The sequence below is a fragment of the Lissotriton helveticus genome, chromosome 7, assembly GCF_964261635.1.
Source record: "Lissotriton helveticus chromosome 7, aLisHel1.1, whole genome shotgun sequence".
Classification (NCBI taxonomy): Eukaryota; Metazoa; Chordata; class Amphibia; order Caudata; family Salamandridae; genus Lissotriton; species Lissotriton helveticus.
The window spans coordinates 472484773-472502554 of NC_136068.1; the positions used below are offsets into that span (position 1 = coordinate 472484773).

The 17782-nt window shown below is 42.6% G+C and overlaps 1 protein-coding gene across 1 annotated transcript in view; it reads left to right on the top strand.

Annotated features, from left to right (window-relative positions):
• Positions 1 to 17782, top strand: part of LOC144768630 (serine/threonine-protein kinase NLK2-like) — a 329305-nt gene that overhangs the window by 137428 nt on the left and 174095 nt on the right. Inside the window, exons 3-4 of the mRNA XM_078652439.1 lie at positions 5849 to 5904; positions 17535 to 17641. Coding sequence (XP_078508565.1) covers positions 5849 to 5904; positions 17535 to 17641 — 163 coding nt within the window. The remainder of the gene's footprint in view (positions 1 to 5848; positions 5905 to 17534; positions 17642 to 17782) is intronic.

A 17782-nucleotide genomic window follows, 5' to 3' on the forward strand; every position in this document is an offset into this window, starting at 1 on the left:
CAAATGCACATTCTCAACAAAGCAGTCCTGATCAGAACAGACAACATGACAGCAATGTATTATATTCAAAAACAGGGGGGGACGCACTCTCTCCAACTATCCAGACTAGAGCAGGAAATTTGGAGATGGGCCATTCCTCAAAACATCTATCTATTAGCCGAACACCTACCAGGAGTTCAAAATCAGATAGCAGACATCTTAAGCAGACAGTCAGAACAAATACACGAATGGGAACTGCACGACCAAATACTGCAGCCATTCTTCCAAAAATGGGGACAACCAGAGATAGATCTCTTTGCCACTCATCAGAACGCAAAATGCCAAAGCTTCGCATCCAGGTACCCACACCACCTGTCGCAGGGCAATGCGTTATGGATAAATTGGTCCAACAAATTTGCATACGCTTTTCCCCCTCTCCCACTAATTCCATTAGTGGTTCGAAAACAGCAACAACACTCAATGACCATGATGCTAGTAGCACCCACGTGGGCACGACAGCCGTGGTTCACCACGCTCCTGCAACTCTCACAGGTGCCACACCAAAAACTAAGAATTTTACCCATGCACCTTAAACAGAACCATGGAGAAATAATGCACCCAGATCCCAAACAACTGAACCTAGCGATCTGGCTCCTGAGATCTTAGAATTTGGATACTTAGATCTACCTCCAAACTGTATGGAGATCATTAAGCAGGCAAGACGTCCCACCACTAGAGCATGCTATGCAGCAAAGTGGAAAAGGTTTGCTGTATACTGTACCAGTAACAACATCAACTCTCTGGACGCATCAACAAAAAATATTATTTGCTACTTATTACACTTACAGCAATGTAACCGTGCTTACACATCTATTAGAGTACACCTGGCAGCTATAGCAGCATACCTACAAAACAGGCAACATCTATCCCTGTTTAGAGTGCCAGCAATCAAAGCCTTCATGGAAGGCCTCAAAAGAGTCATTCCACCAAGATTGCCACCTTCCCCGGTCTGGAATCTCAACATAGTACTCACCAGACTAATGGGACCACCTTTCGAACCTATGCATAGGTGTGAAATACAATTCCTTACATGGAAGGTGGCCTTCCTTATAGCCATTACCTCCCTCAGGAGAGTGAGTGAATTACAGGCACTGACAATGCAAGAACCATTCCTACAGTTACACCAGAATAAATCGGTTCTTAGAACAAACCCAAAGTTCTTGCCTAAAGTAATTTCAGCTTTTCACATCAATCAACCAGTGGAACTACCAGTCTTTTTCCCAAAACCACAGACCGTAGCAGAAAGCGCCCTACATACATTAGATGTCAAAAGGGCAATATTGTACTACATAGAAAGAACAACTATTTGTAGCGTTTTCCCCAACACATAAAGGCAATCCTATCTCTAAAGCAGGCATTGCCAGATGGATTGTAAAATGCATACAAATATGTTACATAAAAGCAAAGAGAACATTAACTGTTCCTCCTAGAGCTCATTCTACACGTAAACTAGGGGCATCTATGGCATTCTTAGGAAACATTCCCCTAGATCAGTGTTTACCAAACTGTGGTCCGCGGACCCCCAGGGGTCCGTGACACATTCCCAGGGGGTCCGTAGACAGCAGTTTTAAAAGGACAGAAAAGTTTCTTGTGTAATTAGCAGCTTTCCAGCAACAATAAAAGTGTCAAGATAATGCCAGTGATTTATGTACCTGCTGGAGAGCAAGGCGAGTTTTGTTCAGTAGCAGCTTTGACTTAACTAATGTAGCACAGAGGGTTAATGTGCCTACTGCAAAGAACGTGTAGCATGCATTTTAGAAAAGCAGTATTTTATGTGCATAGGTTCGTGGTTACTGCTTTTGTCACAGTGATTATTTTGTTACTGTGCACTTCATAAGTGGCAATCGTAATCTAGCAGAGGGGCCTATAAACTGTCATCAAAGAGCTGCTTGGAAACTGCATGGTACCAGTTAGTAACTTATATTTTTCCCCAGTTATTCATTATCCGGATGCTGCTAAAAAGATTTATTTCGGCGGAAATATACTTTTAATGTTACTAGCCACTGTGTTATGTTGTTTATCCTGTTTTTGTGCTTTTCCAGACCAAGCACTCTTTAAAAATGCCTACCAGTATGAATGACATGTAATCCTTGTAGTCCCCTTTACCTTATGTAACATTTTATATACACACTGATTTACATGTATGATTCAATGTCTCTATATGTGTGTGATGTAAAGTGCTCTGACATCCTACAATGGTATGAGAGATGCTATAAAACAAATGAAATACATGTGACAGAGAAGCTGTTCCTTCAATATAAAATACTAAGGGCCAGATGTACCATCCGTTTTTATATGTGCGAATGGGTTCGTGAACCCATTTGCGCATGCAAAAACCTATTGGGCCATATACATAGCCTATTTCGCGAGTTGCAATTTGTTTGTGACTCGCTAAATAGGTTTAGCAACTTGCTATTTGGAAGAGGCATTCCCTTCCAAATAGCGAGTCTCATGTACAAATGTTTTTCGGTCGCAAAACACTTGCAATTACCACCTACTTCAAGTAGATGGTAATGCATTTGCCAATGGGAAGGGGTCCCCAGGGGAAATAAATGCTAAATTATTTTTTAAGGGCAGGCTGCGGTCCCAGAGACCTCTGCCTGCCCTTAAAAAATGAAACTAAAACGTTGCGTTTTCTTTTTTTTTTTTTTTTTTAAATGCATGGTAAACGGGCTGCATTTTTAAAAAACTGCTTTATTTAAAAGCAGTGCCAGACATGGTGGCCTGCTGAGCCAGCAGGCCACCATCCCTGGGAGGGCGGGCATTTCCAATGGACTCGCAAATTGCGAGAGGCTCATTAATATTAATATTAATGAGGCCCGCATTTGCGACCCCATTGGGAATCCCAAACAGTGTTAAACACACTATTGTACATTTCGTTTAGTGACTCGCAATTTGCCACTTGCATTGTGTCGCCAATTGCGAGGCGCTAAATGAGATGGTCGTACATCTGGCCCCAAAATCCTTAGTACTTCGAGTATTTGTTTTGTGTGAACACGTGTGTGTTTTTTTAAATTACTGTTTTTATATTTGAAATGTAACTCCTACAAATTGCTCGGGGGTCCCCGGCTTCCAGTGGTGACTCAATGGGGGTCCTCAGGAGTCAAAAGTTTGGGAACCACTGCCCTAGATGACATATGCAAAGCACCAACTTGGTCTACACCACATACCTTCACAAAACACTACTGTGTTGATGTGCAGGCAACACAACAAGCCAGAGTGGGCCAAGCTGTATTAAAAACTTTATTTCAAACGGTTGCAACAGACACGGGTGACCACCGCTAGGGAGGTAACTGCTGTATAATCTATTCATAAATGTACCATCTGCAGCCCATATGCCTCGAACGGAATATGCTACTTACCAGTATGCATCTGTTCTTGGCATAGAGGACTGCAGAGTGGTACATGCCCTCCCTGCCTCCCCGGAAACCTGTGTATGTTCCAACATTATCTTATTTAGATACACTTACATGGGCATCTCTTTCTGTATTCTATTACACTACTCCATCTAACCCTACTATGGCAAAACAATCTAAGGATGGAGCAGATGCCCATGCGCACTAGCACCCAAAGGAGGAGTCATCGGTCTTGTGACGACAAAAGACTTCTCCAAGAGAAAAACAAGTGCACTCATCCGAGCCCAACACCAGATGGCGATCTATTCATAAATGTACCACTCTGCAGCCCTCTATGCCAAGAACAGATGCATACTGGTAAGTAGCATATTCCATATTAATAGAGGCAAAATATTGTGTAATTAGTTAACGCAGGGATTCTTTTGGCAAATCATCTGTGTGTTCCAGCAGATGTTGTATGGACCTTTTGTCCAAGCATTGTGTCTGCATGCATCGTCCTTCATCTTACAGGCTACAGGTTGGACATTCCTGTTCTGCATCTTGAGGCACTATAGGGGATCTGGATAAGCGCAACAAACAGTAGGCTCAATTTTTATGGCTGCAACAGCAACATCCACTGCAAATTTCCCTGCTCATATTTAAGCCTACACAAAGGCTTCGATCCAGCTTTGTAGTTTTAGAGAAGTTCTTTAATGTTGAGGTAACGTCTAAGAAAAATAATTGACATGGAAAGCTGACTAGGAGGAAAAAGGAAACTTTTTAAAGACATCTAACTTTTAAGGGCTTCAAGTATCCAGTTCACAAACACTGCCTGCACATCATCTAGACAGAAATGTCCTTTTATTTGCCAAAAACAACAAGCAAGAAATAGTACAAACCTGGCTCAATGACAAGAACCTTGAGGACTTCGAACCCCAACTGTCACCGAATGGCGTCACATGGATTCATTCTGGACACCAAACCTACCTTTAAAGGAACGTATTGCCAGAAAGCACAGACTTCAGAACTGCTGTTTAGCCCTTGTTTTCTCACATCTGGATGGTGGTACTGTCCTGCTGCATGCTCTCCCCCCCTCCCCCCCCTACACACTGCAGCACATCTCCTACAGGACCTGAAGAAATACTTCCAGCCTCCAATCCTTTATCAAATACAAAGCCATAATGACCAGCTTGCAGACCAACACACTATCTCTGGTGGCTCTAGGGATAGCCGCAGGCACAAAACCAACTAGAGACTAGAAAGTGTAAACAACTGAAAACAAGGCAATTGCCCTTTCCATCTATACCGCGACGATCTGAAACAGCATCTATGTATCCATCAGGACCAACCCAATGCTGCTCCAGTTTGGGGAAGAAGAAAAGATGTCCCCTTGTAAAGTACTTTGCAAGACAGAGGTAACAGTGCACTTATGATGTCAGAATCTAGCTAACTCTGCTATATCTCTTTGACTGTATGCTTACCTTTGACCCTGAATAGCTCTATGCTGCCTTCTGGCTCGGTTTGCACTATAGAAATACCACATACATACATACATACTTTTGAGCAAGCATTGGAATGGAGTCCCGTGTTTGTAAACATTCACAAGAAAGCAACCACATTTTTTACATTAGTCTTACCAAATAAGGTTTCCCTCATATATTCTCTTAAAAATTCACCCTTGCATTTGTATAGACCAGTGCACATGCATGCTCTTTCTGAGCATTTGCATGCAATGGTTTTTCACATAAAGAAAAATAATTCCTAGGTAGCCGCCCATTCATTCGCATAAATGGACATGCATACTGACTCACCAGTTGCCATTCACTTTGGAATTTGTGATGCAAAGAAGCATTAGCAAAGCTAATTGCTCTACGCTGTGTTCTAAAAGCAGAGACCCTTTCATTTTGCCAATACTTGTTAAGTGATTTATTTTAACAAATTAATTCAATTTGTTAATTCCTAAATAACTTCAACAGTTAAGCCCAAATGCTTTTGAAAAATAAGAAACTTCTATTGCTAAGCTCTTAGAGTGACATTACAGACCAGGAAAATATACAGAGCACTACAAAACATACAACAGATATTTGTACGAGCCTGGTTCTTTGTTGATAATCATGGGGTTTTGAAAGAGGATTTAACTTATTCATAAATTCTTTTTTGCATTCCTTTTGTCTCATTTCTCTTGTTAATGAAAATCACTGTTGGATTTTTTCTTGAGTATTTGATTTTTTTGTCTGTATGTCAATCTTATTTAGGATCACATGAGGGAAGTTCTTGGTACTTTGGCCTTGCTTCGTATTTAATAGAGCACTAAAATAGATAGACGTCACATGCATTGTACGGGTTCTATTTTTTGGGGTTGGGGAGGGGAGTGTTCTGACAGAATGTAAGGATTCGCAGTGCATCCCTCTGCATCATTGCCTGAAGATGTGCTCTTCATTTTTTCGTGTCATAATTCTTTTATCTCTTTGTAGGTGCTGTCTGCACTGGATATTCTTCAGCCTCCTCAGATCGACTGTTTCGAAGAGATGTATCTTTTTATATGGACTGAGGGGAATAAGCATCAATAATCGAAGCATTTCTGCTTATTTTTGGTTTCTTTTTATTAATTATTTTTTGCATAGTTTGTTCAGTCGTGGGTAGTGCACAGGACTGGTAAAATAACTAAATGACCTAGCATCATTATAGTATGAACAACACAGGGAGGGAAGACTCAAATTTACGGAAGAGTTTGTGATTGGAGAACAGATTAGTAGTCCGTTTCTAGCAAAAAATGCTTGTGTTTTTTCTTAAATTATGTCTAGTTAATTCTTTTTCTTTCAAGGTAGCCTTTGCCCCATGTGGTTGTTTATTTTTAACTAAGTAATATTTAGCGGATTTCTGTATATGGAGCAAAGGTAGTGATGGAAAGGTAAACAAAACCTCAACAATATGATAAAGGGTTTTGTTGCTACATTTTTCTTTTCTAACTACATACACTTGGGTATAGAAACCCATGCTCTCAAAGTCTCCTAGCTGTGATTTGAGCAAATATGTCACTGTCATCAGTTATAAATTCATAATGCCGTAAATGCTGGTCTTCCTGGTATGTTGATAATGTGTGACAACGCTTGGGAAATGGGAGTAGGACCCATTTGCAGAATAGACTGAATTTGTAGAGTTAACCTATGCCCTCCAAGAAGAGTGCAAGGTGTCTAAACAGCAAGCATTTCCTAAACAAAAAAGCCATAATTCTGCAATCAAGATGTTTTTTTTTTTACCACCAATGTAACTGCATCAGAGAGCATACACTGGGTCTAAAGCTACAAATGAAGGACTACTTTATAACTCCATCACCACAACATAATGGAAACACACAAGATAATGTAACTATCCTAGGAATACCTTGACCGTAAAGGATCGGGTGGCTGAAGGGGTAAAACTCAAAGCCCACTCCCTCTCATTTTATTTGTTGTTCGTTTTGAAGAATTGATAACAGAAAAGTTTCCAGACAGCTAAAGGTATGTGTAGCTGAGTCAATAAAGCCACAGAAGAAAGCATTCTGTGTGCACACCATATTTTGTATATTTTTTTCTATCCAGCTATTTTTCGGTCGAGCCTAGCGCAGGTCGGAGGGCTGCTCTAGGAGATGACCTTTAGAAATCGATAAACTCTTTTCAAGCACTTGTGCTGGCGTCCAGCACTTGTGCTGGCGTCCACCTTGCAGGAGCGAGCAGCGGCGCGCAGGGGCCATCTGTTTTCAATTAGCGTGGCGGCACGTGCTAGTTTACAGTCCTCTACTCTTGCTTCACACACCAGCACCTGGATCCGGCGAAAGCTGCGTCCTCTGCCATTGGGAGACATAATCTCCCATCCAGTAGTTTGGTTGCGCCAAAGTCTGTCACTATTTGGACTGAATGCACTGCTCTCCATGCGCGGGGTGTGCTCTACATAGGACGACTGCAATAAACTACTCACAGCGATTGTGCTAATTTAGAGTTTGGGAGAACATTCCTGTTATTTTAAAGGTGCGGGTACGGACAGTGACGGCCGAGGTCTTATTACAACATTACTTTGATGTAGTAATTATGAGTTATCCAGTATTATGGGTAACTTTCATAGATTCACATGCCTGAATCATTCCCCATCGTCGGGGTGGGGGTCCCCGGTATATAAAAAGAGTAATGTCATAAAGACATATACATAGCAATAGGCCAGAGGCCTCTCATTAGTAACATATCCATGTCCTTTTGTAAAAAGGACCAAACTTTGGCCAAGAGCCAATCAGATATCACCACCCTCTAGAACCTTCCTGGAAGGAGCCCTAGTCCCTCAGATTTTCGACCACACGTCGTGCTAAGGGAGTCTCCTCTGAGCTCTGCTCAGTTTCTTTGTATTTCTGGATTTTTTTCCACATATTTGTCTCAGAATTATCATTCTGTGAAGGATCTTTCCTTTATCCATGGCTGATACTCCAAAAAAGGGACTCTTCAGACCTTGTGCCTCTTGTGGCAAAAAGAGGCTTCATGTGGATGACAGGCATGAGGACTGCCTTTACTGTCTATACCCTGACCATTCAGCAAAGGATTGTAAAGTCTGCCGCACTTTTTCAGCCAAAACTCTCAAGGATAGAGAGGGCCGCCTGCTGATATGGCTTCAGAGACTGAAGGACAAGGATCAAGCAGTCTCTTCAGGTGAGAGTGAGTGTTCCATTAGGAGTATACACACACTTCTCCCAAAAGGCCTAGAACGTCATCCCCAGGACCATCTTTGCAACCACCTCAAAAGAAGACGCCCAAGTCTTCAGAGGTTCGTTCTAAGGCTGTTGCTGTGAAGGTTTCTCCACAAGATCCTGCCTTCAAGAAACCTTTGGTGACATCTTCAGCTCTGCCTGTGACAATGTCGACAGCCACTATCTCCACGTCGATGGCGTCATCTTTAACATCAACTTCGACGACTACTACATTCTCGTCGTCGACGGGTAGGTCTGTTCCATCTCTAATTGTTATTAAAAAGTCATCGTCGACAAAGTCTAAACCGTCATCGTCGACAAAAGCGCCATCGACGTCGACGAAAGCCTCATCGTCGTCGACGAAATCGTCATCGGCGATAAAGGCCCCATCGCCGACGACAAGTTCATCGTCGATGAAGTCGTCGTCAACACCAGCGTCGACAGGCCCGTCGATGGCGACACCAGCGTCGACTAAGCCGTCGACGGCGACACCTGCGTCGACGAAGCCGTCGACGGCGACACCTGCGTCGACGAAGCCGTCGACAAAGCAACCATCGTCGACGACGCTGCCGTCGACTATGTCGTCATCAAAGAAGACACCGTCGTCAACGGAATCTGGGTTGACTGTCGACGTTCCCCCGTCAACGACCGCTCCGTCGACGAGTTCGACGACGATAGTCGCCTCCCTTGAAGTGTAGCTATACGCACTTCAGGATGACTACGCGTACTCTCACGCCGGAGTTGACCTCTCCGAGCAGGGTCCAGCCATTCCCCCCTGCTCATCTTCTGGATAATGAGGACTCTGATGAGGGCTCTATGTTCCAACAAGCGACAAGCCCATCTGAACTACGCGTGAAACTTCACGAAAGCTCAGATTATGAGGAACAATGACAGGATTATTTGGAGTACCACGAGGAATTCCTCCGCCTCCTCAACTGCCTATGGTGTGTCTCCCAGCATCCATAGTGACAGATCTGCAGTTTCTCATTGCGGACTACAAACAGAGGTTTCCGTCCACTGCTCCGCCTCCGCCAGTGGTGACACCGCCACCTAGGCCTCGGCCTACTCCTTTAGTCCTTCAACCAGATCCGGCTCCCTCGTGTCCTCTGCCATCCTCTGATGAGGAAGACGAAGAAGAGGAACAACAACGAGAGGAAGGGGAGCTCCAGGACACACAAGACGAATGGGATGACTATGTGATTCCAGGTCCAGCATCCCCTGTACAGGCACAAGCGGGTTCACCCACGGAAGACATTAGGGGAATCCACAACATCCTAGAGAGAGCAGCGTTGCGCTTCAAACTCAAAGTAACAGCAACACCACAGGATTGCTTCCTTTATGATTTTAAGGAACCATTCCAAAAGGCTGTACGGTCCATCATTGATTACATCTGGGAACAAGAGGAGAAAATAATGCAAAACCCTTCATCTCTGGTTCCAGTGCTGCCCATTTGGACAAAAAATATAAAGCTCCTGACACAGCCCTAGCTTGCCTTATTGGCCATCCAAAGCCAGACTCTGTGATTACCCAGGCAGCGCAGCGCAGGTCAAAAAATCCATCGGCTGCATTGGCTGCGCCGCCAGATAAGGAGGGTCGAAAGCTAGACAACATTGGGAAGAGGTTTTCGTCCAGGTCAGCTTTAACGGTGCGTGCAGTAAACTCTTTAGCACTGTTGGGTCGGTACAACCGTCAAATGTGGGCAGATACCGCTCCATACTTGGATTCGCTTCAAGACGAGCAGAAAGAAGAGGCGAAGGAGATTCTCCTTGAAGGCGAGCATTCCGCTTCAGAGATGATTGATGTGGCGATGGAGGCGCCAAGGTTGGCTTAAGGCAACATCTTTCCGGCCTGAGGTTCCGACCAAGGTATTGGACATGCCGTATGATGGTCAGCTTCTTTTTGGACAACACATTAATGAGATGCTACAGGGTATCAAAAAAGATACTGATACTGCAAAAGACGACATCTTTTTTGTGTAGATTGGTTCAGAGGAGAATCTAAAAAACTTCCATGAATGGATAAATAACAGAATGCCCTCAATTAAATTTAGCATCGAACATTCCAGAGACAAAATGCCATTTTTGGATGTTGAGGTTTATCCTTCCAGTGGAGGTTTAGTGACAACTCTGTACAAAAAACCAACTGATCGGAATAAAGCCTTGCATTTCGGAAGTAATCACCCACGTAGCCTGAAGGACAATCTTCCCTATGGGCAATATCTCCGGATTCGGCGCAATTGTACAGAGAAAGAAGAATATTTACGACATGCAGAAAATCTCACTTTCAACCTCAAACAACGTGGGTATCCAAAGAAATTGCTCAGAAAATCACTAAAAAGAGCATGGTGGACACCTAGGGAAAGCCTACTGGAAAGAAGACCGAAAAAGGAAACTGAAAGAATGGTATTCGTATCCACTTTTTGTCTAAATTCAAACACTTTGAAAAAGTTGGTCAAACAAAATTGGCATTTGTTAAAAAATTTGGATCCATCTTTCAAGAATGAACCACTTTTTGCATTTAAGAAAAACTATAGCATCGCCAATCAATTAGTGAGAGCAGCTGTACCAGAAGTCAAGAACCCAGACTTGCGTACCATGTTAAGTTTACCCCCTATTCAAGGCCACCACAGATACGGCACTTGTTCATGTTGCGATTCAACACAGGAAGAAAAAGTTTTTACACACAAACGAATTGGAAACATGAAGTGTTTTCGAATTGTAAAACTCGTTATGTGGTATATGGAATCATATGCCCATGCAACCTTCTATATATTGGTAAAACCAATCAAGACGTGCGCCTAAGGATACAGCAACATAAATCAAGAATAAGAAACAATGTTGCCAATGCACCTCTGGTAAACCATTGGAAAGAAAAAAATCACAAAGAAACTGAGATGACATGGACAGTAATTTCAAGGGTGGAAAATGACGCAAGAGGTGGCGATTTAGACGCCAATCTCATAAGAAGAGAAGCGATGCTCATAGTTAAGTTTAACACAGCATTGTCAGGACTGAACAAATTGTCAGAAATGTTCAAACTATGACAATATCAATTTCAGTGATGGGTTAACCTGATTGGTAGTCTGTAATTCCATGTGAAAACATGGAACCACCAATCCATTAGAATTGCAAAAAAAAACTGCCAGATCGAGACCACATCCACCATGACCACTTGCACGAACTTACTTTGCCCCGGTTGCGCAGGCGACCACATGCAGTGACCCATCCGGTTATCTAAAACCAGAAGGCAAATTAAATTTTAAATCACTCTTAAAACCGGACGCGCGTTATCAACACGTGCCAACATTTGGCACTAAAAAGAGCAAATTTTAAACAATCACCCACGGAACACGTAAGATTAAAAAACTATAAATCCCGCAACACCACGGTGGCGACCACATCATTAAAACAAACCCGTTTTTACCAACAAATACAATTCAATGGACAAACAAAAACAAATAAAGCTTGAATAAGAAAGAAAGTGTCCTTTCAGCCACAAATATCGCAACGCTTCGGTACTACACTTCCCATGATCCTATGCGGACCAGGAAGTGGATGCGAGTAGGAGAGCATCTTGAAGTCGTTTGAACATATACTCGACAGCCTCAGTGGGCCCCGTTTGAAGAAAGTAAGCGTGACTCCATGAAACGAACGCGCCTTTTGCATAAATGCTCCTGAAATCCGAATGGGACGGAATTTTCTAACATTGAGTCTCCCGCTTATTTATAGAATTGAATACGGAAGCTCACCGATATCGTACACAACGTGCCTGATTCCCCTTTCCAGGTAAGCGCTGTGTTGCAACCACCATACACCGAGCTACAGAGCTGTTTGGAACAGGACAATTAAGTTAATCGAGCTGCTCCATTTGCCCCCTTGTCTTTTAGAATGCTGAGAGTCAGGCAGCTATAAACGGGCGATTAAAACATACAAGTAAGTGATTGTGGACTGGCATGTGTGAGAATGTTTGAGGATGTGGCCAAGATTGGTTCTAAATTGTTTTCTGATTATGGTTTCCTGCATTTTTTGCAGTGTGTGACTTAATGAACTTTTCCAGTTATACTCTGATGAGCGCGAGGTAGGTGTGGAAACTTGTAGTTTTGGGGAAAGGTAGCATAGAGGCAGTCACCCCAAACCCTAAAAGCAACCTTTTGTTCTTCCATTACAGATATTGGTCCTGATGAGAACTCCCAAATGACGCGAGTTCGAAACGCGTAGACTTTGTAACAAGCCAAAATCAAAAATTAGGAATTGAGAAAAATTAAAAATTGTATATATATATTTTTGTTTCAAAACACTTATTGGCTTTTTTGTTGTGAATATTGTGATTCCAGCATTTATCGAACCATTGATGTTTCTTTGTGTTGTTTGTACTGGTATGATTGACGAATGAGTGCGGATTGAATGTACATTAGTATGCATTTTGTTGTAAATAGGAAAGTTGTTGTTTTTGATATAATGAATATCATTCTTTGTTGTGTACACTAGGTTTTAACATTTGTATAATAATTTGAAAAATCATTTATTCAAATAGAAGTGGAAAATCAAAAATAAAAAAGGAATTGGAATTAAAACCAACAAACATATTGTCTTAACCGTATATTATGACTAAATAGTTGTCATACTCATGAGTTAGCGGCATTTGCACCTATTTTTGTTCATTATAAGCTTGTGGCAAACTGTGCCGTTGGGATCCCAGACCCAGTGGGGGTTAACATTACGCAAGCTGGCATCCCCAGAAGGGATCACTGGGGAATGCATTTTCGATCGGATGGTGCAACATCTTTGCATACGCATTTCCCCTGATTCCCAGGGTCCTCCGGAAACTGAAGGCAGAGCATTGCACCCTGATCTTAATAGCACCAGCTTGGCCGCGCCAACACTGGTTTTCCAGAGCTTCATCTCCTGTCGCTGGAACCGCCAATTCTATTCAAGCCTTGCCCGACTCTCGTTACAATGAACCAGGGGCAAGTCCAGCATCCGGATCCAGCATCTCTCAGATTGTCGGCTTGGTTCCTGAGTTCAGAGAGTTTCAAAACCTAGAAATTCCTCAAGAATGCAGGGCAGTCTTAGCCCGGGCTCGGGCTGACAGTACCAACAAGACGTATTCTCCAAAGTGGAAAAGGTTCTGTGTATGGTGTAAAGCAAACAAAATACACCCCTTTTCATCAACACCTGCACAAATTCTACCTTACCTGCTCCATTTGGCGCACTCGGGATTGGCCCATGCTTCTATTAAAGTCCATCTGGCGGCAATATCTCGCTTCAGGCGTTCGTCATCTGGTATTCCCCTCTGGAGTGGTTAAGCAATTTTTAAAGGGCCTGTTCAGAACATTCCCTCCGGTGAGAGCTTTACCACCCACATGGCAACTAAACATTGTACTCGCTCAACTGATGAATCATCCCTTTGAGCCAATACACAGAGCCGACATCAAATACCTGTCTTGGAAAACCGCTCTTGCTAGCGCTCGCATCAGCAAGGCGTGTAAGTGAGCTGAAAGCCTTCTCTATTCAGGATCCTTTCTTGCAATTCAAACAGGACCGAGTTATCCTATGGACCAACCCTAAATTCATCCCAAAGGTTCCGTCTAATTTTCACCTCAATGAACCTATAGTCTTGCGGACTTTCTTCCCAAATCCACTTTCCGCAGCAGAGAGGTCTCTCCACTCTTTAGACCTCAAACGTTGTCTGAAGTTCTACATTCACCGAACAGAACAGTTTCGGGAAATCCAACCAGCTTTTTGTCACCTTCAGCAGGCCCAGAAAGGTTCTTCCTTTGACTAAGCAGAGCATTTCTCGTTGGATCTCTGCAGCCATTACTTTCTGCCATCAACAGACAGGTCATCCTCTGCATTCTGAAGTTCGAGCTCATTCAACCAGAGCTGTCTCCACTTCAATGGCGCTCTTTGCAGGAGTGCCCATTATCGACATATACAGAGCGGCGACGTGGAAGACACCACATCCTTTCACCAGGCACTACTGCTTGGATTCTGAACTTATGAAAGATGCAGCAGTGGGACAAGCTGTGCTCTGTCATCTATTTCACTAGAGGTGAGCCTTCTTTCTTCATCCCACCTTCCTACTGTCTACTTGCACATTTCTCTATTATATTGTTTTTGGTACTTGTTATATTTCACAAATGGTATTCTTATATCGTGTAATTTTACATGTTGTACCATACAAAATGTGCTGGTGATTGCTTGCTACTCTGATTCAGGCATGTGAATCTATGAAAGATACCCATAATACTGGATAAGAAATGCGTTACTTACCTGTAACTGCAGTTATCCCGTATTGGTATCTTTCACCACCTCCCCTGGAAGGGCTCACCTTGGTTCTCTCAGTAAGTACTACTTAGCACGGTGCTTACGAAAATCTGAGGGACTAGGGCTCCTTCCAGGAAGGTTCTAGAGGGTGGTGATATCTGATTGGCTCTTGGCCAAAGTTTGGTCCTTTTTACAAAAGGACATGGATATGTTACTAATGAGAGGCCTCTGCCTATTGCTATGTATATGTCTTTATGACATTACTCTTTTTATATACCGGGGACTCCCACCCCGACGACGGGGAATGATTCAGGCACGTGATTCAAAGAAAGATACCAATACTGGATTACTGCAGTTACAGGTAAGTAACGCATTTCTTATCGTGTACGTCCCGATCCAAAATACTCCATATTCTTAATCGCCCTTGGCATTCTCACAACATTCCACACTTTTCACTCAGCCCCGTGGCATATTTCTTACCCCCTGCAATGCATCTCCACCAGGTTCAGTCTGCTGTCCACTTGACAGACCGAGTCTACAAGCATCTCATGACGCGCTATCGCCAGCAGCAGACGACGCTCTACACCTCACTCCCATTCTCGATGTAGTCCATTTGCTCGACTCCGCTACCGGAGGTGTCCTTCTGCCAGAAGGTTTGAGTCTCATCGGAAATACAGAATACAGGCTCTGCAGTTGCTTTTCTGTCAGTTGAGAGTTCAGCTAAATATGTTTCATTTAGCAGTCAAGATGTACATTTTGTTTTGCAGCACTTAAACAACTAGTCTGGGGTAGTAAACACTACATAAATACAATTACAAATCTGCTATTTATGGACCTACACAATGTGCATTTTTATTTACTACCAGGTTGAGACCTGGACGGACCCGGCCCAATTAAATCCCTGAAGGTGGTATTAATAGAGGAATGTTGGTATGTTATGATGACAGGAACCTCATCCTTTGCGCATATCAAATGTAATTCTGACAAAGTTATAAAAACCATGGGATTCATGAGAATAGCAGAGCCAGGGGTCTGGCTTAGTTTTAAGACCAAATGTCCAAGCTGAGCTAGCAAGCTAAAATGTAATTTCAAACCTGAAATACATCAGATATCTGCCACATAATATAGCAAAGGCAAAAGTGGTGCAGATGATCCTGATAATGCTTCAATCCATGGCTGGACAGCACCCAGGATAATGTACTGCATAACTAACCACTTATAAAGTCACAAAAAGGCGAGACCTATTGGTTATGCCAGTGCTTGTTTCTGTAGTTAACTAATGATCCTTTCAAAGCTAAAGTGGGATAATCATACTTTGGGACCAATGCTATATGTCACATTAATACTAAAACTATAACAGTGAATTACATTTTTAGTTCCTTGCAGATTTGTTTAATAGTGAGCAATTATTAACAACAAAAAGCAAAATGTTATGGTTTAACTGACATTGCAGCAACTATAGAAGCGCTGTTACCACCTATTTTAAATCTAACATTCACTGTAATAGCTAGTTTCAGTTTGAGATTTAATTAAACTCTGAAATCTGCTGAAATTAGCCAGTCTCGTTGTCCCTATTGCCTCACGCTTCATACACTTCAGAATGCGTTTTTCTTTTTTAGAATTTTATGCTGAAGAGTTTGCATTCGACGTGTCATAATTCCTGTGTTGCCTAAAAGAAAGCTAATTTCTTGGGTTTTCTTATGTTAAATTTGAGCCTGGCCATAGTAAGAGTGCGAATTACCTTTATCTGTTTGCAGCATGCTCTGCACTCAACCACTGTGCCCCTAAATATTCCCTACAAAGCCTCTCGCAGGACGCAGCAGGATGTGGGTGCTCAGGCCCATATGTTGAAAATCAAACACATTAGCTCTTGGAGCAGGGCTTTGAACCAATGTCTTGAGCCCAGCCCTTTCTATACTACACCCCAAAGTTCAGCAAACTCAGACGTCTAGCTTCTGGGCCCTTGAGCACCAAGACTGTCGGGTTGTTGTTTTGTTTGATGTTTTTCTTAAAATTTTTCCCACTGAAAATATTTCTTTAATTGACTAAGTTCTCAAACTGTCTGTGCAAAACTTTGTGTTTTACTTTCGAATGAAGGGCAATTGTATTTCTGATGATTGCAGATTTGCCACCCTGCCCCATTTGTTTGGAATATACATCTTTTGCCTTAGCTTGGCATCAATAACCCTCAAGAATACTTTGCCAAACACTGGTTCAATAACTGTTCCAGAACGTTCGCATCAAAATAACTTCCCTTTATCTTTTGTAACAAGTATCTCAAATTCTTATTTACTCCAGCCCATTAAAGTGTTTTTTCCACAGTAAAACTCTATCTCCATTCTAAGCTGGTATGATTCTGCTCAGCATATTTGGTGTAGTTGAGAACTAAATGACTATGGATATCAAAATAGAAATGTTACTTTAATTACCCCCAAACAGTTTTGTCATTTCTCCATTGATTTGCAAGAAAGTTATTAGCATTCAAACAATTAATTTAATCTTTAACTCTCAGCTTACGACATAACTGACTCGGATGTATAAGATAATTTGGGTGCATGCATCCACAGAGAAAGTGATCTTTATTGATTGAGGGAAAAGATTACAAAGTAAATCACTGAGGGTTGAGGCTAAGACAGTCAACAGTGATGAGTCATCGAGGGCCACATATAAAGAGTGACTGATACTGAGAATCACCACCCGTTGGTCTGAAACGTAGACTGAGAGATTGATAAAAAAATGAAATAAGCCTCTGATAGATGATCAGACACAGCCACATGTTCAAGAGCCGTACGTGCAGCAGAGACTGCAATTACTTTCTTACTACCAACTTTCAAAGGGATAGAGTGGGAAACTACTGTCTTACAAGAGTCCCTTTAATATGCTCTACATAGAGAAGAACTGCAGAATCTGATTATGTTGACATTTGCTAGATGTGCTTAATTAGCATATTTCATCACATATGCATTCTTCGTCCCAGATCCTGATTTCCTGCAGGTCTACGTGGATGGTAAAGTTCATGGTGATCGAATGATCAGTCCTTGATGTGATGGTTCCCAGTTTATATCTGTTTTTTTGGTAGACCAGTGGGAGAGCATAATCTTGTGGCTTTGTTGTTGGCTGTTAGACCTAGAAGATCAGCATTCACGTTTGTTGTTTTGACTCTTTGACTATGCTCCGCTTCAGATATGTCATCACAGAGCTGATGCAAAGCGACTTGCACAAGGTGATTGTGTCCCCACAAGCACTGAGCTCCGACCATATCAAGGTGTTCCTCTACCAGATCCTGCGAGGTACATCAAACCAAGTGTTTTGCTGGGTGGGGAAGAAGAGGATGGGTCTGTGGAGGAAACTGTTGGGAGTTGTGTAATTGTTCATGGGATGCAGAGGCTGAAAGGTCATATTTGGCTGCTGTTCAGTTCCAGCTGGACAAC